Source organism: Phoca vitulina, unplaced genomic scaffold (genome assembly GCF_004348235.1).
Source record: "Phoca vitulina isolate PV1807 unplaced genomic scaffold, GSC_HSeal_1.0 scaffold91, whole genome shotgun sequence".
Classification (NCBI taxonomy): Eukaryota; Metazoa; Chordata; class Mammalia; order Carnivora; family Phocidae; genus Phoca; species Phoca vitulina.
The window spans coordinates 122,149-146,049 of record NW_022589794.1 but is presented as its reverse complement, the minus strand read 5'-3'; the positions used below and the strand labels follow the sequence as shown (position 1 = coordinate 146,049).

The window sequence follows — 23,901 nt, the reverse complement described above, 5'->3', positions numbered from 1 at the left end:
GGCAACCCTCCTCCCACACTCAGCAGGTGCCTGGCTGGGCGCTGAGGCTGAGAGTATGGACATAACGGGAACCCCCGCAGGGCAAACTTTGTCTCTTGTGAACGATGGAGGATTTCATACCATCACTGATCACGATGTAGAAGTTCTCGATCCTATCCAGAACACACCGGCAAGGGAGGATCTGGTCAAATGAGCCCACTTAAAAGTTGAAAGAAAACATGACAAGGACGATGAACAGATAGACATTCTAGAAGAGCATTATTCAAATCTGAAGGATGAAGAAATGCCTTGAGAAACACTTGGAGTGCATTTTGTGAAAACAAACACAAACAAAGCTTTTAAAAACGACCATTCTTGACATTATACGAGAAAACTTAAAACAAAAAGAAATACGCTATAAAATGCTATCATTCTATTTTGCAGGTATTTTCCCAAGCAACTCATTCAACATGCGATTAATTTTATTTTAAAAAAGAACCAAGGAAGAGCCGTAATTATGACCTAAGTCCTTTTTCACTAGAATAGAAAAAAAAAAAAACCCCACAATTTTTATCATCTTTATCTTTTAAACAAATCTCAAATATTTTCTCATTATTATGAAATCCTGGTCCACATTTTAAGAGGATTTGCCGTAAGTGGCTTTTCTCTGGTATTGATAATCTTCGGAGAGCAGATGCTCCTTGACCGACCTCAGAAGCATCATGCAGTGACACAGTAGCCCTATTAGAACTCGCGAAATCTGCTGAGCCAGCAGTGGTGACGGCAGGTGGGTTATTCTGTTGTTTCGATTTATTTTCTGTTCTTTCTTTTTTTAGGAGATGGAATACCTCTGCGCAATAATTCTCTGTTGGGCAGACTCCTTTAATCACAGCTACGCCGTGCTCAGGAACTGAGGTTCCCACAGCCCCGACTTGGCAACACTGAACCTCACCAAAAAATTTTTTTAAAGGGTGCATGCATCCTTGCCTTTTTTCACACATACACCCAAAGTAAAAATATCATAAATATCATAAACCCCATGTCTCTTCTTGGGCTCTGCAAAAATATACTCTCATTCATGCAACAAGTATCTGTGTATCTACAAAAGAATTCAAAGCTAGAGAAAAATCACATCCTTCTCCAAGTTCGATGACAACTCAAGGTCAAAAGACGTGATTCCTTTACCCTTGCTTCTTTTGGATTCGGTTTCTGGCCCCCTTCCCCCGTCCCCTAATCCATGATGTAAGAGGCGCTGCCGAGTGCAGAATTTGGCTTCACTGTGAAGCCAGAGGGTCCCTGAAGGTAGCGAAACCCCAGGCGTCCAGCCCCACCTCACAGGAAGCACACACAAGACTGCCCGGGGCCACCCTGGGCACCTACCTCAGGATGAAGAGGTCCACGGTGGAATTGCTGGCCATGGTGACATAGGCAGTGACCACGTCTCCTTGTTTGACTGGCCGGGAGGGCAGCCAGATGACCACGTTGCTGTCCAAACGCAGCTCGCTGAGCTGGGCAGTGTCCTGGACCCGATAGAGGCTGACAGCACCGATCCTCTGCAGGTGGGGCACGGCCTCGTCCAGCCCGTCCTTCCCGTCCTTCCCCGGCCGGATGGCGTTGCCCTTCCGGACGTCGCCGGCCGCACAGTCCCCGCGCGCGTCCCCCGGCTGCACGGAGTAGTAGAGCTCCACGGGGCTCCCCTCGGGCGGCCCGGGCGCCTTCTTCCTCCCGGCCACCACGCTGGGGGGCCCGAACCAGGCGGCCAGCAGGTCCAGCTCGGCCACGCACAGCCCCAGGGCCCCCTGCAGCCGGCAGCCGGCCCGCACCTCCCGGGTCTCGCGGAAGGCGAACACGCGCAGGCAGGGCAGCCTCTCGCCGGGGCTCTGCGCCGCCCAGTCCCGGCCCAGCACGTGGAACAGCACCTGCACCTTGGGCCGGCTCAGGTACACCTTGTCCCGCAGGATGTGCGCCTTCAGTTTCCAGTTGAAACCGAATTTACTGGTTGGACCTAGAAAGTTCGAAGTGACCATCAGTTCCAGAGGCACGACCTTCTGCACGGAGAAGGGCCCGTAGCTGGCGTTGAGTACCGGGGGCCTCTTGGCCTTGTATGTGAAGAAGGACTCCACCCTGGTGTGCAGGCTGGAGTTGCGCATGACGTCCTGGTTGGTCTCCTTCAGGAAGAAGGAGGTCTCTGCTCCGAGGATGTGGTAGCTCACAGGCAGGAAGGGCGGCAGCGAGGAGAACCGCGGCACGTTGTCTGTGACTCCTCGGCCCTCTATCACTGCAGGGGGCAAAGAAAGAAAAGAAAAAGACAGATGGGGTTACTGCTGGACTCCTTGGACAGTAGGTCTGTAAGCAATTTAGAAATGAGGAGAACGTTCTGAAGCCCACTTGGCTAGAATTTCCACGGTACTCCTGGGATCAGCCAGTAGAGGACTATATGCTCTGCAAATTATATACTTGTATTAGGTTGAAGCCAACGAAATGTAGATTTTTGCACGTTAGGAATGGTCGAACAGTGACGATTTCATAATGTCACTGAGCAGAAAGCTGGCAAGATACCCATGAGTGTGGAGTTGGGATGTTTATTAATAATTTGCATGAGTTTAAAGCATATTTAATGACACGGGTACATGAATAGAAAAACAAACCAATGGAATGGATGAGTCCGTAAATAAACTCACGTACGCCTGGAAATTTAGCATGTGATAAAGACAGCAGCCAAGTCATGAGGCAAAGAGAGACTTTTTCATATATGGTTCTAGGACAAATGGCTAGACACTTGAAACAAAAGATACAATTAAAAAAAAAAGATACAATTAGATCCATACCTCACACCATACACAAGAATAAACGTCAAGTGAATCAGTGATGTAGACATAAGGAAATAAAATTTTTCCAGTACTAAAAGAAGACAACGGATGAACACCTTCATGAACTGGGTGTAGGGAAAGCTTTATAATTATGACTCAAAATCCAAATGCAATTTTAAAAAAGTGATAAACTTCCCTATGCAAAAATTTTTTAAAATCTTTCGCATAACAACAAATTCATAAAGTCAAAGGGAAACATGGCGCACTGGGAAATACTACAAACTGCTGGCTTATGGCACGCAACCCAGCCTGGGGATGGGCTCTCTTTGGCCCACAGTATTTTAGAAGATTGCTGAGAATGGGAACCATCTTGAACAAAGACGGGAAGCATCTGCGTCTCCAGCTTCTCTTTACACATGGGAGGACCTGGCAACATTTGGGCGTTATGCCCACCTGGGAACGAGGGGAGAAGTCACTCAGCAGTTCAGTTACCTGCTTGTAACTGGCAGGTGCATCTGAGTTGGAAAGCTCTGACTGGAATCCGCAGCCTGGTAAGCCGTCCCACCCCGGGGGCTGGAGCTCAGCGTCGCGATGGGCAAGAGCATCACCCCTGCCTTTCTGCCCTCCTCTGTCCATCACAGACGTGGACAGCCGTACAACCAGCAGGCTCCTTGCCGCCCAAAGGTTCTCCTCTCTAAAGATCCCCCATGGCTTCCTCTTACACTGTGGACGGCTCACAAGGACTCGCTACACGCACAGGACAAAGAGGTTAATGTGCCCGGTGGCTGACTTTGCAAAGCCCCCCAAAGCCCACGGCCGTGCCCTTGTTTTTGAAAACCAGCCCAGAAATGCAAATGGGCCCCCGTTCATACAGGGAGAGAGCAGAAAGTTCTCTCTCCTCCAGCCGCTCCACACTCCCCTGCTGGCCGTCCTCTGAAGACAGCAGGTGCGGCCCATCCAGCATATGGGCGACCTGCGCCTCTCTCCTCTGGAAGCTCCCCTAATCCTTCTCCTCGGCAGGGACGCTGGCTAGCAGATCAAAGCTGCCTCGGGTGTTGCCGCAGCCAAGAGGGCTTGGGTTGTCAAGACGGCTTTTCAAAGAAACAGCATCCCCCCTTGTTCTCCACCAGAGGCTTTGTTCTGAGGCCCCCAGGAGCAAGGGTGCTGGCCCCTCTCTCTTTGAGGGATATGTCTGCACTTCCATTTTAACCCTTTCGTTCCAGAACCAGGTAAAATCACCCTCAAAAGGCCCCACCAGAGTAGAACATCCCAGAAGAGTACTGGTTCCATGTCCTTAAAAAGGCCGTGGATTATTTAAGCGACTTACAATATTTTGTAAAAACCAAACTAAATCGCCACATCAGATGTTTTGTTCTACTGTACCCATCCCTCTCCAAAAAGGCTCTTAAATCGCGAAGTGTGGAGATTTAGAGACTGATTTGTTTGGGGACAGAAACGGGGGGTGGGGGATGGGCTCTCTGAAGGATCTGCAGGGGCAGGGCAGGACACACTCCTGTCACAGGAAGCACTGCCAACAAGCTTTCTCCTCGTTCTTCACTCTCTCTGTGTGTAGGGATTCCCTTTTTCTACTTTTTTTGGGTTCCCCCCCAAAAGCCTAAAATATGAATCTCTTATTTTTTAGTAAATGCTGAGTTTGTTTTCTATAAAATAAAGCTGGAGTGGGCCTGCTGTCCAACTGTCTCCTTTCACCATTATTTAAGTAGGTCGCTCCTGCTCCCTCTCATGGAGAAAAAGGTGCCTTGATCTTACCTTCCTGCTGACCCCAGTTCTGGTTTTCCAGTTCATGAGAGATTTAACGTGAGCAAGAAGAGACAAACATGGTGAAGAAAGTGGGTCTAGTATGGTGGTTAAGGGCATGAAGGTTGGTCATGGAGGCATTGAGGGTTGATCTACTCAGCCATCATGGGTTCTTGAGCAAGTTCTTACCTTCTGGGAGTTTTAGTTTCCATGGATGGATGGATGGATGGACGGATAGATGGATGGATGGATGGATGGATGGATGGATGGATGGATGGATGGATAGGTGGATGGATGGATGGATGGATGGATGGATAGGTGGATGGATGGATGGTTAGAAGGGTGGGTGGGTGGATGGATGGATGGATGGATGGACAGAAGGGTGGATAGAAGGATGGTTGGATGGGGGGATGGATGGTTGGATGGGGGGATGGATGGTTGGATGGGGGGATGGATGGGTGCATAGGTAAACAGACAGATAAATAGGTAGAAAGAGTCAGATACATGGGATATAACAAAAGCTGTGTAGAATAATTAAAAACAGCTCCAATTCTCCTTTTGTATCTACACTTTTGCATGTGGCCCTACAACCCTCCCTTCAAGAGGAAGTATCTACTGACCTCCTTGAATCTATGCTGGCCATGTGATTTACTTCGGCCAGTGAATACCGCACAGAGAAACTGAAGGGCAGTGAAAATACTCTGCACAACACCGCAACAGTGGACACGTGTCTTTATACATTTGTCCAAACCCACAGAGCGTACAACACCAAGAGTGAACCCTAATGTAAACCACGGACTTTGGGTACATGGGAACTCTCTGTACCTTCCTCTCAATTTTGCTGTGAATCTAAAACTGCTCTAAAAAAAAGAAAATCTTCAAAAAACGAGAATTTCTTGAGCATATGCATTCTCATGACTGCCAGGAACATCTCCCTCCACACACAATGCTCCAGACAATGTCTCCTAAACTCAGACATTCAGAGAGTACTCTCACGACATCAGCCAGATATTTATGCATTGCTAAACAATGATTTTTATCAATAACTAATACTTTATTAAAGTAAATACTTAATCAAATACCAGTGAATTAGTGAATACATGCATTTAGATAATCCTCGTATAAATAACAACACAGGATCCCATGATCCAAATTGTTGCCAGTCTATGGCTCTGAGCCTGACATTTGCCATTTCTTTGTTAAATGGGGAGGTTACTGAGTGTAAGGTGTTCAAGATACAGTGACACCAAAATGAGACTTTCCCGCATGATGAAATTAGAATAATTCAAACAATTGAAAAGGGAATCGCCTTCTCATTTGTGAGACTCGGGTGGCTTTACCCCATGTCCATGCACCTCAAACACCAACCCCATGTACACTCATGAGAACGGCTCCCCCAGGACCTGTGCCCATCTGCACCCTCCCACACCGTGACTCTGTTGATCACCTCAACTCATCTCACACTCTGGGGAGCCCTGATCCAGGGGAGGAAGGAAGCAGAGGTGATTACCAGCTGTCCTTGTATGTCTTTCCTGACACTTTATCTGCTGATTGCCAGGGAACCATCTCCTGGCTGCTGGGACCCAGTGAGCACAGACAAATATCCACCCTCTCATTCTGGTGCATCTGCTCACACCGTCTCCCAGAAAGATAGGATTATTCGGTAATTTTTATCGATCTGAAATAACCCTGGAAAAGTCCGATGCTGGTTTCCTAAGGCCATGGGAGAGGGAACAGGGGGACCGTTGACAGACACACCTTCTTATCTGGGCTCCCTGTAGACGGCACACTCATTTGCTGTCTGCCTCCCTGTTTATCCATTTTCTTTATCTGTGTCCCCTGTCAGTGCTGGGGATACCGTGCCCTCCATCAGGTGTTCATCAGAGAACTCTGCAGCAGAGCTGCGGCCGGAAATTGAGTTTTTGAGATTCTGAGATAGCGAACACAGAAGTCCGTGTCACTTAGCACCCAGATAGAATACCGCAGGGGTGAGAAATGACCCTTTCAGCCCGCATGACGCGTCACCTTCATCATGATGCTCACTTGTGGATGTGTTGACGGGGGCAGGTTCTTCGGAGCTGGTTCTCTCTGGGCTGGGATGTGTGGGTTGGCCAGGCTGGAGAGAGGACCCCAGGAGGGGGCCTGAGCAGGGGATCCCTCCAGGAGAGGCTCGGGGCCTCGGCGTGTGAGGAGGTCGGTCTAGGAGCGTGGGAGGGGGCCAGAGTTGGCTCTGATGGCAGTAAGACGTGGGTGCCCGTAGGGTGCGTGGTAAAAACGCAAGGTCCTGCTTTCCTCTTCAACTGGAGAATGTAAAAACAAACACCACGGCGCACGGGCCCTTCAAAGACTATCCAGAGGGGAGGAGTTTGCACTGGATTTGGTTCTACATCCTCATGTTTGATTTTAAAGCATTGTCTGAGAGATTTAAAAAAAAAAAAAAAAAAGGTGCAGATATCTGCTCATTTTACAAACAGGAAAGCAAACACCTAGAAAAGTCAGTGTATTTGAACTCTAAGTAAAAAAAAAAAAAATCACTGGAATCACCCAAATGCATGAGTGGTATCGTCTCAGGCTGTGCAAAGGGTCCTCAACTAAGGGCGATTTTTGCCCCCGAGAGACACCTGGTAACGCCTGGAAACATTTCTGGTTCTCACAGCTGGGGGCTGGGGGAGGTCCCGGCATCTAGAGGCCGGAACCCAGTGATGCTAACAGGACCGGCCCCCGCCACAAACAGTGTCCAGTCCTAAATGTCGGTGGAGCTGAGGCTGAGGAAGCCTGATCTAACCCAATTCACATGCAAGGTGTTCGTGGTTCATCTAAGGTACAAATGAGATAGAGGAAAGATTTGGGCCAAACCCTCTTCCATCCAGGGAGAGGAAAGGTATCCTTGTGGGTTAAGGGCCTTCCTGACGTCAGACAAAACCCAAAGAATCCCTGCTCCACAATGTACTAGATAAAGATTTTGTTGTTGTTGTTTCGTGGGTCTTTTTGCAAATACCTTAAACTTCTGACCTTTGGCAACCTCATTTCTATAAAGGGAATCATATCACCACCAAGTCACAGAAGGCAATAAGCAAAGTACCCCTGGATAGAAGGTGCCCGAGCGCTGGGAAGGGTGCTGTTGCTATTATATTATTACCCTTCTTAGTATGATTACTATCACCATTGTTCCAGTCATGCTGATAAGTTGGAGTAGAAAGTTTTCAAGGGCACAGAGATGTGCAAAGGATCGGGCAACATCTGTATGAGAAAAGATTCAGGCACCAAGAGCAGCGGGCGGGCCCTTCCACGAGTCTGGGGGGCCACGGGGCCACAGATGCCTCCCACTGACCCACCTGGTATCAGACACCAGCCCCCTCCCCACGGGAAAAGGCCAGCCTCCATTCACCTCAAGGAAAACCCTGATGGGATTTTCCTTCCAAGTTACCGCCGCTTACTTGAAATATGAGTCGGCTCAAGTATTCTGAGGTTTCCTCCCCCTCTCCCGGTTGGTGATTTATTAACATTCTCCAGACACAGAATGTCTCTCTCTGCTAAATATGGCGCATTGTTTCTTTTTTCTTGAAACAAAAGGCACCTTGATAAATGGATTATTTTATTTCAATGCCTCTTCTGAACAAGCCCCTGAATATCCTTTGCTGAAATTACATAGTGTGGTTTGCAATTTTGGAACAGACACTCTCCTCTAAAAGAGCAGGTACTTATCTCCCCCTCTGAGCTGCTGGGGGGACACCCCCCTTTTTCGGGAAAAACTCCATAATCATCCTCAGGTGTGGCTTAATCGCTACCCCAGCCCCAGCAGAGCAAAAGACTTAGGCCTTTCAGAGACAAATTCTCGAAACCACCTGGAATCTCAGACCCTATCAGCATGAGAACAGTGCCCTGGGTATGCACCCACGAGGGAAATATTTACTAGGGAGAGCCATAAATCTAAAGTGCGGTGTTTTAACCGCCTGAATTTATATTTCCTGAAGTCGAGTCTGGCAGAGTGTGGTAGCTATGTGGCTGATCCCTCCGCCCCCCATGTCCCTGGGTGTGGCTTGGACCCCAGGTCCGCAGGGGTTCCAGAGCTCAAGCTGGGGTTCCCTTAAGGGAGGCGCTCCCCGGAGAACTGCTGTATTAGTTTCCCATTGCTCCTGGAATAAATGACACAAACTTAGTAGCTTAAAACAATGGAAAATATTTTCTTATAGTTCTGCGGGTCAAAAGTCTGAAATGAAGGTGTGGGCAGGGCTGCGTTCTTTGTGGTGAGTTCAGGAGAGAATGTTTCTTTGCTGTTCCCCTTTTGAGAGCACCTGCAGTCCTTGTTTCCCTTCCTCCCTCCTCAAAGCCAGCAGCCCACAGCTTCTGTTCGCTCTGACCTCCCGTCTCCCTCTCACAGGGATGCTGGTGATTAAATCCCAGCTCAAACCACCTCACACCAGTCAGAAGGGCTGAAATGAACAAGGCAGGAAACGACAGATGTTGGCGGGGATGCGGAGAAAGGGGAACCCTCCTACACTGTTGGTGGGAATGCAAGCTGGTGCAGCCGCTCTGGAAAACAGTACGGAGGTTCCTCAAAATGTTGAAAACAGAGCTACCCTACGACCCAGCAACTGCACCACTGGGTATTTACCCCAAAGATACAAATGTAGGGATCCGAAGGGGCACATGCACCCCAGTGTTCATAGCAGCAATGTCCACAATAGCCAAACTGTGGAAAGAGCCCAGATGTCCATCAACAGATGAATGGATAAAGAAGATGAGTTTCGTATACACAATGGAATATTACTCAGCCATCAGAAAGGATGAATACTTACCATTTACATCGACATGGATGGAACTAGAGGGTATTATGCTAAGCGAAATAAGTCAATCAGAGAAAGACAATTATCATATGATCTCACTGATATATGGAATTTAAGAAACAAAAACAAAAGAGCATAGAGGAAGGGAGGGAAAAATAAAACAAGATGAAATCAGAGAGGGAGACAAACCATAAGCGACTCTTAACTCTAGCAAACAAACTGAAGGTTGCTGGAGGGGTGGGAGGTGGGGAGATGGCGTCACTGGGGGATGGGCATGAAGGAGGGCACGTGATGGAATAAGCACTGGGTGTTACATGTAACTGATGAATCACTGACCTCTACCTCTGAAACTAACAATACATTATATGTTAATTAATTGAATTTAAATTAGACATTTTTAAGTAAATATATAAAATAAAAACTTTTTTAAAAGAGAAAAATCAATAAATCCCATCTCAAATCCTTAAATTAATCACACCCGCCAAGTCCCTTTGGCCATATAAAGTAACATATCAGTAGGTGTTGGCCGTTGGGGCAGGGACTCTTCAGCCCAGCACACACGGCATTTGGGGGACCTTGGAGGCATTTCTGGTTATCACAAGAGTCGGAGGGAGGATCCCACGAGCATGTAGACAGCGGGGTCCCGCTCTGCTAGACGTCCTGCAGGGCGTGAGACAGTTCCACGCGACACACAAGTAGCCCGGGCTGGTGCAGAGGTCTGGGGGTCCCCCTGAATATTCACAAGAGTGAGAAACTTCCTCTAAGTACCCAAGCCAACAAGCTATCTCCAACGGTTACAGAAACAGTGAGCAAGGGGCAGGGATTTCGTATAGGGCGCATTTTCCAATGTTGCAACTACCGGGGTGAAATTGTACTTCGATTTGATAAAACTTTAGTGAGAAAGTGTTGATCCTTTTGGAAAATGTCATCGGCCATGCCCAATCTGTTTGTGAATGCAAGTTGTCCAAACTTGTCCACACCAGTCAGAATTCGTGGCTGACCCATGCACGGGGATTCTGGACACAGGGCTAATATCTGACTACTAACATCCGGTCTTCCAGTACACGTTTTAAGATATTATTTTATTACGGATTACTCTGCTCATATTTTTCCTGTCTATGACAGGGCACTATGCAGATTTATTTTTAGTTATATATGTAGATAGGTTGTAAGGTTACAAATTTAGGGGCGCCTGGGTGGCTCAGTCAGTTGAGCATCTGAATCTTGAGTTTGGCTCAGGTTGTGATCTCAGGGTCCTGAGATCGAGCCCCATGACAGGCTCCCCACTCAGTAGGGAGCCTGCTTGGGATTCTCTCTCCCTCTCCCTCTGCCCCTCCCCACCATGCTCTTTCTCTCTCTAATAAATAATAAATAAATCTTTTTTAAAAAGTTTACAAATTTAATTTTATGCTGTACAATGGTAAGGGTTGAGACCATTGGCCTAATCCAGGGGTTGGCAAAAATTCTTTTAAAGGGCCATATAGTAACTATTTTGGGTTTTGCAGGCTAAGAGGCAAAATCAATACTACTTGGGTACTTACATAGCCATTTATAATGTGAAAACCATTCTTAGCTGTGAGCCACACAAAAACAGGTGAGGGGCCGGATAAAGCCCATGATGCCGTATTTGCCATAAATCCCTGATTTAAACCAAATGGGTAATTCCAAACCTGTTTCCAGCAACGTGTTCAGTTATGCACCGGTCTACATCAGTGGTTCTCAAATAAGGGGTGCTTTTGCCAATGGGGGGGTGGCATCTGGCAATGTCTGGGGACATTTTTGATTGCCATGGTTGGTGTGGGGAATGTTACTGCCATCTCGTGGGTAGAGGCCAGAGATACTGCTCAATATCTTTCATGCACAGGACAGCCCCACAACACAGAATCATCTGGCCCCAAAGGCCAACAGTACTGAGGTTGGGGAGCCATGTCCTGGGCCAGTGGGGACCAATGAGTGATGAAGAGGGGTTTGCTGGGGCTTCTGGGAAAGAAGTGCCCTCACACCTAAGAGAACCAGGGAAGCAAATGCCTTTCTCTCCAAAGGCAAATGAGGGACCAGATCACCACATCAATGCTGTCATCCACGCCAGAACTATGGTGAGAACCCCAGAGACAGTCAGCAATGGCAGACACAGCAGAGGAATGTGGGAGTGGGTCTTGACAACAAAGAGGGAACATTGCATGGACACACTCTGCATCTTGTTTCCCCATCACACTTCTCATTAGGTTGACCAATGGACGGCCATCGTGCATCGTTGTTTTCTTTCAGCCAAAATCTTCTAAAATGATACACATTGGCTGTGTCCAAATAGAGCTTATTGGCTTTGCACATCATCTAAAGAAGAGATGAGCATGCTTTTTCCGCCAAGGTCTAGATAGTAAATATTTTAGGCTTTATGGGCCACTCAGCCCTGCTGTTGGTTTTATCATGAAAGCAGCCAGAGACCAATGTAAACAAGCAACTGTGCCCCTGTGCTCATAAAACTATTGATGGACACTAAAAGTGGCATTTCATAGAATTCTCCCATGTTGGAAATATTATTGTTTAAAAAAAATGTTTCTCAACCATTTACAAATGTAAACACATTCTCCCTTTGTGGGCCATCCAAAAATAGGCAGGGGGCTGGATCTGGTGTGAGAGCTACCGTTTGCTGACCTCCAATAGGGACGAAGCCATTCTAAGAGTTGTTTCATGCAGATGATAGCTTTCTTGGTGTTTTCTTCAGGGCCCTTTACAATGTGAATTATACACCAGGTTTAGCTCATTGATCTGAAATGTAAACACGGTGTTTACTATGCCTCCAAAATAGCTTAGAAATTGAAGCAAAAAAAAAAAAAATTGATCAAACATCAGAAGGGATTTAGAGTTGCATAATATAAGCCTTTATAGCAGAATTTAAATCGGTGCATTTGCTGCTCATATAGCTTATGGTTTGAGGATATTTAGCTGTGTCTATTCAGAGAGAAAGGCATCTATTTATCGCAGATGGTGGTATTATTTATGATGGAACCTTACATTAATCCTGAGAGTTCCAATTATCTCAATTCATGCCAATAAAAGGGAACAGCATTCCCGTTCTTTATGAGGGTCTTTTTCCTCAAAAAGAAAGAGCTTATTTTTAATATAGTCCACATATTTTCTTTCCCACTAATTACAGATAATTAAAAAAAAAAAAACCAACTCTTCTCTATCCCATTGAGCCATCCCATTTTTCCCCACATATGAGTCCCATTTGCCTGCTAGTTAGCATCTGTAGTTTTGTTTGGTTACACCAGTATTTAGGATGATTATATTAATGAGAAGTCTTAGGACACAAAGTAGAAAATGCTTTCCTGATGGCGAAGTAAATAAAAAAAAAAAAGAAAGAAAGAAAGAAAGAATACACCAGAAGATGAAAGCGATTTTCTCTTTCATTATACAGTCTTTAACTTTTCTCTTGTGAAAGAGAATGTTTGCACAGAGCCTCCCGAGGAGAATGGAGAATGTATAACGGAGAATTCTTTAAAAGTCAAAGAGAAAAAAAATTCCCTAAAACAGAAGATGAAATCTTGGCCTCATGAAACATGCATTATCACAACCCAGAAGGATGAAAAGAATAGCCCCAACGATCAACAGCCTGTGGGTCCGGGAGCTCATTTCCTACCTCTCCTATCATGTACTCCTTTAAAACTTTAATTGGCCCCGTGTCTTCCATACTCTTGCACCCCATTTTATACCTAAGGAGATGGAGGCCCAGAGAGGTTAAATATCTTACCCAAGGTCACACAGCTAGGAATCCCAGAATCAGGATATGAACTAAAGACCCATGTGCTCACCTTTATGCTATCCTGCTTGGGAATACGGAATTAGAGTACCAGAGCTTGTTAAAATAATTAAAATATTTAAAAGAATGGTGAGAGTACTATTCTTTTTTTTTTTTTTTTTAAAGATTTTATTTATTTGACAGAGAGACAGTGAGAAAGGGAACACAAGCAGGGGGAGTGGGAGAGGGAGAAGCAGGCTTCCTGCTGACCAGAGAGCCCGATGTGGGGCTTGATCTCAGGACCCTGGGATCATGACCTGAGCCGAAGGCAGATGCTTAATGACTGAGCCACCCAGGCGCCCCTGAGAGTACTATTCTAAGCACCGCATCAGTCCAGAGATGCTGAATTCCAGCTTGAAAGTCAGGTTCACATTGAGGAAAGAATGGTTGAGAGATGGAGCCCCTGGATCCAGCAGTACCTGAAGCTGGATGGTCTTTGGAGTTTTCCCTTTATGGCTTACGCCAGTCCGAGATGGGCTTCCTTTGAGCTAACTGATACTCAGCTTCCTGTTCTTTATTGATGAGCCCAGTAGGCTCATGAGAAATGTTCTCATTTAGTATTTCAGGGACAAGACATCAATCTTGGTCTTAACACTAATCTCCCAAAAAAATCCACTGGGGGATATTACGAGGCACGCTCTTCATTGAACAAACATTAACTGAGAGCCTTTTCTGTGTCCTGTGCTGCCTGCTTCCATGGGAAACATACAGGAAAGTAAGCCACGTTTATCAGGCTCAGTGGACTGCAAGCTGAGGACAGGGAGCGGCCACAGAAGGGAGGAACGATGATGCAAGTGGACTGTGCTGGGGGGCTACGGTCGGGACCCATGTCTCGGTGGAGGTGTCTGCACGGGGTGGGGATGCTGGGGTCGCGAGCAGGCTACACTGCTGTTGCTTCGGCGTACCACAGTGACAAGGACCGACATCCACTCAGCGTTGTCCTCATCGAAGTCCTGTAGCGTAGGGACACCTCCCCGCCTCCCTGCCCCGGCGTCCAGCTAGAGCCGGGTGCTGGACGCCATTGCTGTCTGTGATGGCTCTGGAAGGATGCACCCTCCCCTTTGGAAAGGCACAAACTTAATGAGCCATGAACAAGAGAAAGAGAGTGGAGGATTTTGGAAAGGGACAGCAAAACCCCACGCAGACCTTCCTCTCTCCCGAGTAGGACAAAGGGCTGATGCCGAAGGGGGAAGAACAGCCGAGCATGCCCCACAGAGTACAGGGGAGACCCAGGGTGCTGGGGGGAAGGAGCAGAGACCCACCCTGGGCTACTGGGCGCTCGCTCCCAGGGCAGGGTTTAGGGGGGAGAAAGGGGCGGCCACCTCACGAGCATGAGCAGCTGCTGCTAGTCTGGAGGGCACCGTGTCGGCACTTGCTGGGGCGTACGATGCTCCTTCCGTGGATCTGAGACTCCTCCTGGTCAAGAGCTACCCCAGGGACACTCCCATCCATGGGCACAGGCAGACAGGCCCAATGGGTCCACTGCAACACTTTCCATAATTGTCCCAAATCGGAAATGATGTAAATGCTTAGGGTGGGGGGTTTACACACAGGGGCCACAGAACAGAACCTGTGAAGAACCAGAGCAGAGGAAGGGGCCCAGTCAAGAGGCCAGCTTGGGGCCAGCTCACCCGGTTCCAATCCTGGCCTTGCCTCTTCCTGGCTGTGAGGGTCAGCTGCTTACTTAGCTCGTCTGTGCCTCAGTGTTCCCATCCATATAATGCACTCAATACCAGCACACACCTCAAGGGACCGTCAGAAGATTAGAGCAGCGACGATGCAAGGCACCCGGAGCAGTGCTTGCCACACGGCAGGTGCTCAGCACCACTGTCCGTTCATTTCAACTATGATGAGCCAGTAGCTGAACAGGACAACTGCAGGTACTCGTGCGGGAACCTCTCCAGGACACAGCATGGGGCGACAATCGGGTTGCAGAACAATGTCATTTATACCAAAACAAACAAACACGTAACCACAAGGACTGGTCTGAATTACATTTTGCTGATTATCTTCCCACGGAGCTTTCCAGAAACACTACCCAGGACTTTATTCACTGGCCCCACAGATTCATTAAGGACCCAGGATCCCCATCTCTAATGCAGGCCTTCATACTCATGGTCGCAAGAACGTTGCTACCCATCCAGCCATTGCATCTGAGTTCCAGAGAGGAAAAAATAGGAAGGGAAAAATATCTCTGCCAGGCGAGTGTATTACATGATATTGGCTTTTTCTTTTTCTTTCTTTTAATTGGCTTTCCTGGAAGACTCTCCCAGTACACTTCTGCTTATAACTTCTTGCCAATATTGGTTCATAATTATGCAGCTGCGAGGGGATCTGGAAAGGTGATTATTTTTAACTGGGTACATTGCCACCTCCAGCAAATTAATAAGTAAAGAAAGAGGAGGGAAGAATGGATAGTACATAGACAGCATTATCTCACAATTATGACAGAAGTAGCATACCAGTTATGCTAAAACAATTACGTTAAAAATAACTATCGATATTGATATTTCTAAAATACGAATACATTCAACGTCATTATGTTAAAACCACAAGAACAACACACACGCGCGCATGCACACAACTGTTCTGACGGTTTCTCGTGATAACGCCACGCTTACAAAAGAGATTACCTGAGAGCAGTCGAAGGAAAATGAGATCTTTTAGATGGTCACATGGAAAGTTTAGCTTTTTAGAATTACTTCTTCCCTCCCCGATCTTTGCTCTTCTTTCTGGCATCTGGCTTCAAAGGAGAGGGAAGGTAAGGGGATTAACACAGATCTATGTGCATCCAGATGCCTTGGTTTTATCCTGGGACGAGGAGGAGTCGCGAGACGCTGGGCTGACTGGAGGATTTCCTTGGGAACAGCCCCCTATGTGGGGAGGGGGGCGGGGTTCATCCAAGCTGCCCAGGTGCGTCACTTCCCTAGTGTTCCTTACATGCAGCACGATTTACTGAGCACCTGCTACACGCTGGATGCTGCTCTAAGCAGTGAAGGTGCCACAGGGAACAAGACAGTCCTGGGAACGCCGGCGCGGGCGCTCCGGTGGGAGCGAGCAGAAAACCGCAGAACGCTGCGTGGTGCCGAGGATCTGGAGAGGAGCAATCTGTGTGTCCAGGAGCTCGCTCCTGCCCGCTCCAGCCCAAGCAGCTCGCTCCTGCCCGCTCCAGCCCAAGCAGCTCGCTCCTGCCCGCTCCAGCCCAAGCAGCTCGCTCCTGCCCGCTCCAGCCCAAGCAGCTCTCGCGCCCGGCCAGCCAGCCTGCGCGGGGGCTCTTCCTCGTCTCTCCCAAAAACGATTCTGGTTGACCGGTTGGTTCTTCTGCTTTAGCGTCTCTGTACCTGAGACTGTCCTTCCTACTAGCCAGGGCATCTCATGACCCAGAGACCCCATCTTCTCTCCTCTGAGGGCCCTGGCCAGTATCTGGGACAGGGGGCACTTGATAAGTATTTTCAGAATGAATGAATGAATGAATGAATGAATGAGTGAATGAATGAATGACGAAGGAACAGAATAGATACCTAAGTGCCCGGTGAACCCCACAGCCGCCCGGTCCTGGAGCGCCGAGCGGATTCCCACGTCCCGCCAGCGTCTCTGGCCTTAGCTCCTCGGGGGACCCTCCTCAGAGAGGCTGGTCGGGCCCTTCTCTAGAGACGGCCTCTCAAACTGGGGGCACGAGGGGCCACACTGGCCCCCAGACAGGTTTACTACACTGCCCAGTGTTTAAAAGAAAAACAGCGCGGGAGGGAGGGCGGGAAGGAGCCAGAGAGGCAGAGAGAGAGGGTGGGCTGCCAATCCTTTAAAATTAGAGGGAGCACTTACATGTTCGGATTCTGAGTTTCTCGTAAAAGATTGGAACTGGGGCCACTAGCAGGCTGGCCTTCCCGCCTGGCAGCAAGTGGCTGGGGCCAAGAAGGAGCAGTGCCCGCGGGTCTCCAGGCCACCGGAACGCCCCGCTGGCTGGCCCCCGCCCTCTGCATCAGCCACCCCAGCCTCCGATCGCGCGTGCTCAAGCCCACCGATCCCAAAGGCGGGAAGCCAGCCCAGCCGAGCTCTGCCGCCAGACAGGCCCCTGACCCAGACCTGTGCCTTGGCTCGGGCTCTCCGAAGTGGAGGGGGCATCCGAGGCCCTACAAGACGTGTCCTCTCCCCCAGAGAATCAGAGAAGCCACCGAGCCAGGGGACATTCCTAAGCTCCGCCACCAGAGGGTGCGCTCTGAAGGGCCCAGGGGACGCCAAGACCCTGGGAGGTGTGCAGGCCACACCCAGGCCAGCCCGGAGCCCCGCAGTGGCCGGCCATCCAGCCAGCCGCCGACAGCCACGACCCCCAGGCCTCCAGGCACTCAGCGGCCAGCGGGCAGCAGCACCCCACGCTCCCCCCACAATGCCAGGGCACCTCTCGTGATGCCGGTTTAAACTGGACTGGATCCAAAGCAACTCAGCCCTTTAGAATAGCTGGAAGAACCTACCCCAGGACTCAGAAACCCCCCGGGGCTGACGGGCAAAGGGCTGGGCGAGCGGCTCCGGATCGAGGCACACGTTTTCCACACCAAGGCGTGCTAGGCGGTGCCTATGTTTCCTCGGGCAGAAACCCCAAATCGGGGACGACCGCGGAGCTTACATTCATTCATGAGCGGCTCAGGCCAGGCCAGGGCAGCAGAGCCCACGACGTGTCCTGTGGACCCCAGACCTGGGACCGGGTCGGTGCAGGGCACAAGTCACTTCTCTGCCAAGCTTTGCAACCGCCTCGTTCCCCAGCACCTAGCCACCAAGCATCCCCTGCTGCCGAGAACCCCGGGGTGCACGCGGCACGCACTGACGGAGAGGCACCGAGGGCCCGACAAACACAAACAGCACGCCGTGTGGCACCGAGGGCCGGGGGAGTGCCGCAGGGACAGAGGCCCGGGGAGGCATCCAGGCAAGGGGGCAGTGGCCCTTCGCTAGCGTGAGACCCTGGGCCAAAGGCCTACCTTTCTTTACCAGACATGCTCCTGAGCCGTGGGAGAGCAGAACACCTGCTCAGCCAGGTCGTCAGGAGCCCAGAGGCCAGTAACGGCTTAGCGCAGTCCCGGCCCCGAACCCACCTCCCACCACGGCCGCCGCTGAAAGCAGGGCTTGTGCGGGGCCCTGAGGAGGATGCAGAAGACACAGGGAAGGGAGGAGGAGAGAAGCCCCACTTTGGGGGGCTGCCCATCCACGGGGGCGTCCGTGACTTGGGGACCTCCTGCATCCATCTGTGCCCTTGGAGGGCTCAAATGCAGATCCCCACACCGCCAAGCACCGACCCTCCCAGCAGTCTCGGAGAGGATGCATTAAATGTTGGTCGGAGCTAGAACGGTGCCAGGTTCTTCCCCAACCCAGACAGTAAGAGCTGAGTCCAGCAAGGGGTGCCTAGGCCAGGGTGGGGACAGAATCCCAACCCTAACCTAACCTCAACCTGGCTGATGAGGCCAGGAAGGCTCTGCTCAGTAACATGCCATGAAGGAACTGGGGACTAGTACCTAGCCTGTCAGGTCTGCCACCCACCTTCCAGCCGGCCAGGGCCACGGGCTCCGGGCCCAGGGATGGCCCTCAGTCCCAGCTCAGAGCAGGGGGCGGGCGTTCAGGACACAGCTCGTGTTCCCGACTGCCTGGTGGGGTGAGCCTCCTGCCCACTCCCGGCGTCAATCTCCCTATCTCAGCTGCAACCCAGCTCTCTCTCCTGGTTGCAGGTGCTCGCTATGCGACCAGGCTGCTTTGAAGGACGGCATACTCATGGGCTTTCCTACAGGTCCTCCCGGACCTTCAGAGCCATGTCCCATTTTCCCGCCTTACTGTCCCCCGCAGCAATTAGGGATTGAAACGGTGTGGGCGTGGGTGTATAAATGCGCCCTGCATAAAGCGGACAAGTGGTTTTCTGCACATCGCAAACAGGGGACAGGCTGGGTCTTCTTGCATGGACACTGACCTTAACCGAGAAACCAAAACAAAATTCTAGGGGAAATGGAAATCAGACGGTCACCCCTCGTGCATCAGGTGCAATGCTAGGAAGGGGGTGTTTGTGTCAGAGATTTTCAGTAACCCTCCTGGGGTCATCAAAATGGGTGACACGGCTCAAACTTCCAGACAGAAAATAAAGAAGTCCTAGGGATGTAACATATTGCATGGCGACTAGAGTTAACCATCGTCTCATACACTTGGAAGTTGCAGAGAGCAGATCTTAAACGCTCTCATCATGACAAAAAAATACCAAACATGTGACTGCGTTGGTGATGGATATTAACTGGACCCCCTGTGGTGATCAGTCCACAATATATACAAACACTGAATCACTGTGTTGTGCACCTGACACTAATATAATGCGATATGTCGATTGTATCAATTTTATCTCCATAAAAAATTCCTGCTAGGTCTTGCTATCCCCACTGCACAGATGGGAAGATTGAGGCTGACAGGGTAAATAATCAGGCTCCTCATACAGGATCCCAGCAGAGCTCCACCCTAATTCCAAGCCTAAGCCCTTCTCATGGCGTTCTGCTCCCTGCACCTGCAAAAGTTTGAAGCTGAGGCCCATGAGGGTTCTAAGCTGTTTCTGGACAAAGTGACAAACAAATCGAGATGTGAGGCTGTGTCCTGAGGCTGGACTGTGCCAGACTCGGCAGCTGGACAGGGACACATCCTGCTGGGGGGCTTCTGGGGGCTCAGGTTGTGCGGTATTGGGTGTGAGGATGGTGAGCCAGCCGCGTGTCAGAGCGGGGAGGGTGGGGGGCGTCACTGGGGAGTGGAGGGAAAGCCCCCCCCCATGGAGCTGGTCTTTGATGCCACCACAGTGTGGGGGTGGGGGAGCCAGGGGGACCAAACACTCACCTAGTGAATGAGGTCTGCCTACGTGAACCCAAAGTCCCTAGAAATATGGGAAAAAATCAGAGCTGCACTCATAAGAACGACCACTCTCTGACCTGGGGAGACCCCAGGGGACTCTGGTGCCACACGGTGGCCTCTCGAAGCTGACAGGAAGGCCATCAGATGCTTGGTCACCCAGGTGCCTCGTTCGGCATCAGGAAAACTGGCATCTGATCTTTGACACACGAGACAAGAAGCCCTCCGCTTAAGCGCTCTTGCCCTTCTTTGCCTAATGACAACCAGATAGTCCAGTCCCGCCCCACACAGTCATGGGGCCAGGACCACGGCTGAAGGCAGGTTCCTTGGAGACCCACCCAGACCCACCACGGGGCTGCCTGCACCCCAAGATGCCTCTCGTTCTGCCGCCTGGGCCCGGGCCCGGCACACCTGAAACCGGCAGCTGCAGGGGATGGATCGTAACTTCCCCTCCAGAACTTTGCCCCGTCTCCCGAGAAGGTGAAGGCCAGACTTCTGTCCCCCAGCCATGATTTAGGTCGCTCGCTCATTGGATTTTTCCCTCGGTCCCTTTTCTGGAACCCAACTGCCTCCTTTTATTTTACAGGTTTAATTTTTTTTTTTCTTTTTTTTTTTTTTAACTGATCAGGTTAGCTAAACTCCACACCTGGTATGAACAGTTGGCCCTTAGTTCACTAGCCAAACAGATGCCAATTCTCATAATAGTTTGAAAAGCATAGTTACTTAGGTAATCCAAAACTATCCCGATTTTGAGGGATTTCTCAGTCAAAAAGACGAGTTACAATACCGAGTTTCCTCGAAGCAAAGCACAACTTTGCTGTTAGAAAAACAAAGTGGCTTAGCCTTTTTCAACCCAGAGCCTCAGATTCCTTCCTGCATTAATTGTGTCTTTATGAGAAAGTACTCGCCTGGAAAAACTCATTCAAGGAACCTCTAAAAACACCGACGGTCCCCTGTCCTGCCAAGACAAGGACTGGGGAGGGAACAAATAGAAATCCCCTGGGGCTGGAGAGAGAAATTTGGGAATGATGAAATGATTAGGAGAATTGGGGGGGGGGGCTTTGTGTCATTAATCTGACCTGCCTTTATCTTGCTGAGTCCAGGGACACCCAGGGATTCCCAGTCGGGTGTCCAGAGCCTGAGCACCATGGGAAACGGCCCAAGCATCCATCAGCATGGAGGGGCGGATTTGGGCGTCGCGGTGAGCTCCTTAAGTGCCCAGATCATGTTTCAGCGTGGTGCTTGTCCTGCTGCTTCTGGAAACAAATGAGCCAGGGGGTCGCTGGCCCTTGTGAAGGCAGAAAATGCACCCACTTGTAAGTTTCTGCCCTAGAAAAACACACACACACACACACACACACACGTATGCACACACAGACACCCGCCTAGACAGACATACACTTATGTAGATACATACACACATAGATATACACACATATACACACACGTGCACACTTACGCACATGCACTCACAGATACACACACACAGACACACACCACATGCACAGAGAGAAACGTACAAGGAGGTTCAGTCTCCTACATGTCTTAGCAGGAACTTACGCACCTAAAAGCCCGCCTATCAATAGGAGAAATATGGCTAAAACATAATATTTTTAAGTAAGGGAATGTTGTAGAGCAGTTACAAGGAAGACTCTAGAAAAAGAATCGTGACCTACTGATAATTATTAAAGCTACCAAGTGAATACCTGGGAATTCATGACATGAGCCTCCCCTTTTGGTATGTGTTTGAAATTCCCATAATAAAACGTTAACTTGCAAAATAATAAAAAGAGTGATGCAAGTCTGTGCTTGCTGAATAACAGGGTAGCCGCCAGCCACACGTGGGTATTGAAATTTAAATTAACGAAAATTAGATACAATTAACTCAGTTCCTCGGTCCCACTCACCACATTTCGAGAGCTTGTTTCCAGCATCATGGAGGTTCTATTGGTCAACAGTGTCTGGATCTGTATTTAGCAACATAGGTATTAAAACTATCTTGGGTTTGGGGGTGTGGCTCAGACGGTTAAGCGTCTGCTTTTGGCTCAGCTCATGACGTCAGGGTCCTGGGATCGAGTCCCGCGTCGGGCTCCCTGCTCACTGGGGAGTCTGCTTCTCCCACTCCCCCTGCTTGTGCTCTCTCTCCCTCTCTCAAATAAATAAATAAAATCTTTAAAAAAAATCATTTAAAAATATCTTGGGTTTAAAGACTGAGAAAAAAACCCATACAGTATGATCGTATTTCTGTAATTTTTCAAATTCAGAAACTAAACACTCTGCATTTTGTACGGGTGTGTATCTGGGTACATGGAAAGCATTAAAGGGTCCAGGGGTTTATGATAAGGTCAGATTCCTTCCCCGAAGGAGGGGTTGGAATATCGGGGCTGCTGAGCAATAGGCAATTAGTTTCGCCATTAAGGTATTGGGCTATCTGTGTTCCAGAAAACAAAGTTACACTGAGTACAGGAAACGGCAACAAAGCATTCGGCCCTGGGCGAGGAGCGCTGAGCAGAGTGTTGGGTTTTCTCCAGGATGGGGACAGAGAGAGGGAGGCTGGAGAACCAGAGCCCATCAGGATGCTTTCCCCTCTTCGTGCCCACCGTCCTCTGCAGAGCAAACCTTCCTTGCTCTCAGGAGGTGGTAGAACTTCACCACTTTTCTCTGCAAACAAAACCAAGGGAGCTCCCCGGGCGAGGAGTGCTCCTCTCTGAGCCACGGACCTTGGCAGCTCGCCGCTGGTATTCTCGAAGCTGACAGATGTCTCCCTCTCCACGCTGCTCTTTGTGACTCTCCTGGTGTGAAAGTCCCGTCCAGCTCCTGAGCCGGGAAGGCCCTGTCTCTGGTCTGTCTCCGAGGAGCCTGGCCCGGGACGGCAGCCTTCCTCAGGTTCTGCACAAGAATGCTTCCCATGCAGAGGCCCCACGAGTCCTGGGAGTATCTGGTGCTGCTTCCCCGGGAGGCGTCCCCAACAACTCGGGCAGGTTCAATCTTCCATGGGGCCGCGCTGGATACACAGCCAATCCTCATTCTCGAGGATTCCAGACTCAAGAGGCCACCTACTCGCTGAAGTTTATTTATAAACTTGAAGTCCACACAGGTGGTGCTTTCCCGGTCATTCATGGACAAGGCAGAGGGGAGGAGACTCAGAGTGGCCCTGAGTGCCTGTCCCCAGCTGGCGGGGAGCATTCCGGCTCTCGGACTGCACGTAAGCAAGTGTCCTTTTCTTGTTAATGTCACACTTTTCACTGTGTTGTGCTTTTTGCTGGTGATTTTGCTGTTTAAAATGGCTTACTGCTGAAGTGCTGGAGAGCATCCCTAAGTGCAGAAGGCTCCTTGCGGAGAAAATATGTGTTAGATGAGCTTCATTTGAGCCTGAGTTATGATGTTGTTCGCCGTGAGTTTGGCGTTAATGAATCCGTGACAACACGTTAAATCAGGTACCTTTAAACAGAAGCACGCACAAAATCAGGGTATGCGTGTGTGGGTTGACGGAAATGTAGTGAACAGAGGCTTGCAAGGAGCAGTGTGGTTCAGTATCCACTAATTCGGTGTTCACAGAGACTTTTGGGAACATAACCACTGTCCACAAAGTGAATGATGAGAGCCGACGAATTCCCCTCGTAAAAGATGGGAAGTTCGAATAATGCCCTTGGCTATAGTAGTACCTAAAATCCTGCAGCATATTTCTGACGGAGAATGAATGAGAGGCCAGGCGTTACGGATCCTGTGTAGAAAAAGTGACGTATAGACGTAGGCTACTGTAACACAGAGAACAGGCTACCATAACACAGAGAACAGGCTACCGTAACACAGACAACAGGCTACCGTAACACAGACAACAGGCTACCGTAACACAGAGAACAGGCTACCGTAACACAGAGAACAGGCTACCGTAACACAGAGAACA

General features: G+C 49.7%; 1 protein-coding gene across 2 annotated transcripts in view; it reads right to left on the bottom strand.

Annotated features, from left to right (window-relative positions):
• The window catches only part of TMEM132C (transmembrane protein 132C), a 308,550-nt gene that overhangs the window by 199,649 nt on the left and 85,000 nt on the right, over nt 1-23,901 (bottom strand). Inside the window, exons 1-2 of one of the 2 annotated variants that reach the window (XM_032396387.1) lie at nt 15,770-16,057; nt 1,360-2,257 (exon numbers count right to left, since the gene is read on the bottom strand). In XM_032396387.1, coding sequence (XP_032252278.1) covers nt 1,360-2,257; nt 15,770-15,875 — 1,004 coding nt within the window. In that variant the 5' untranslated portion in view covers nt 15,876-16,057. Of the gene's footprint in view, nt 1-1,359; nt 2,258-15,769; nt 16,058-23,901 lie in introns of those variants that run through there. The other variant, XM_032396388.1, reaches the window with a different exon arrangement.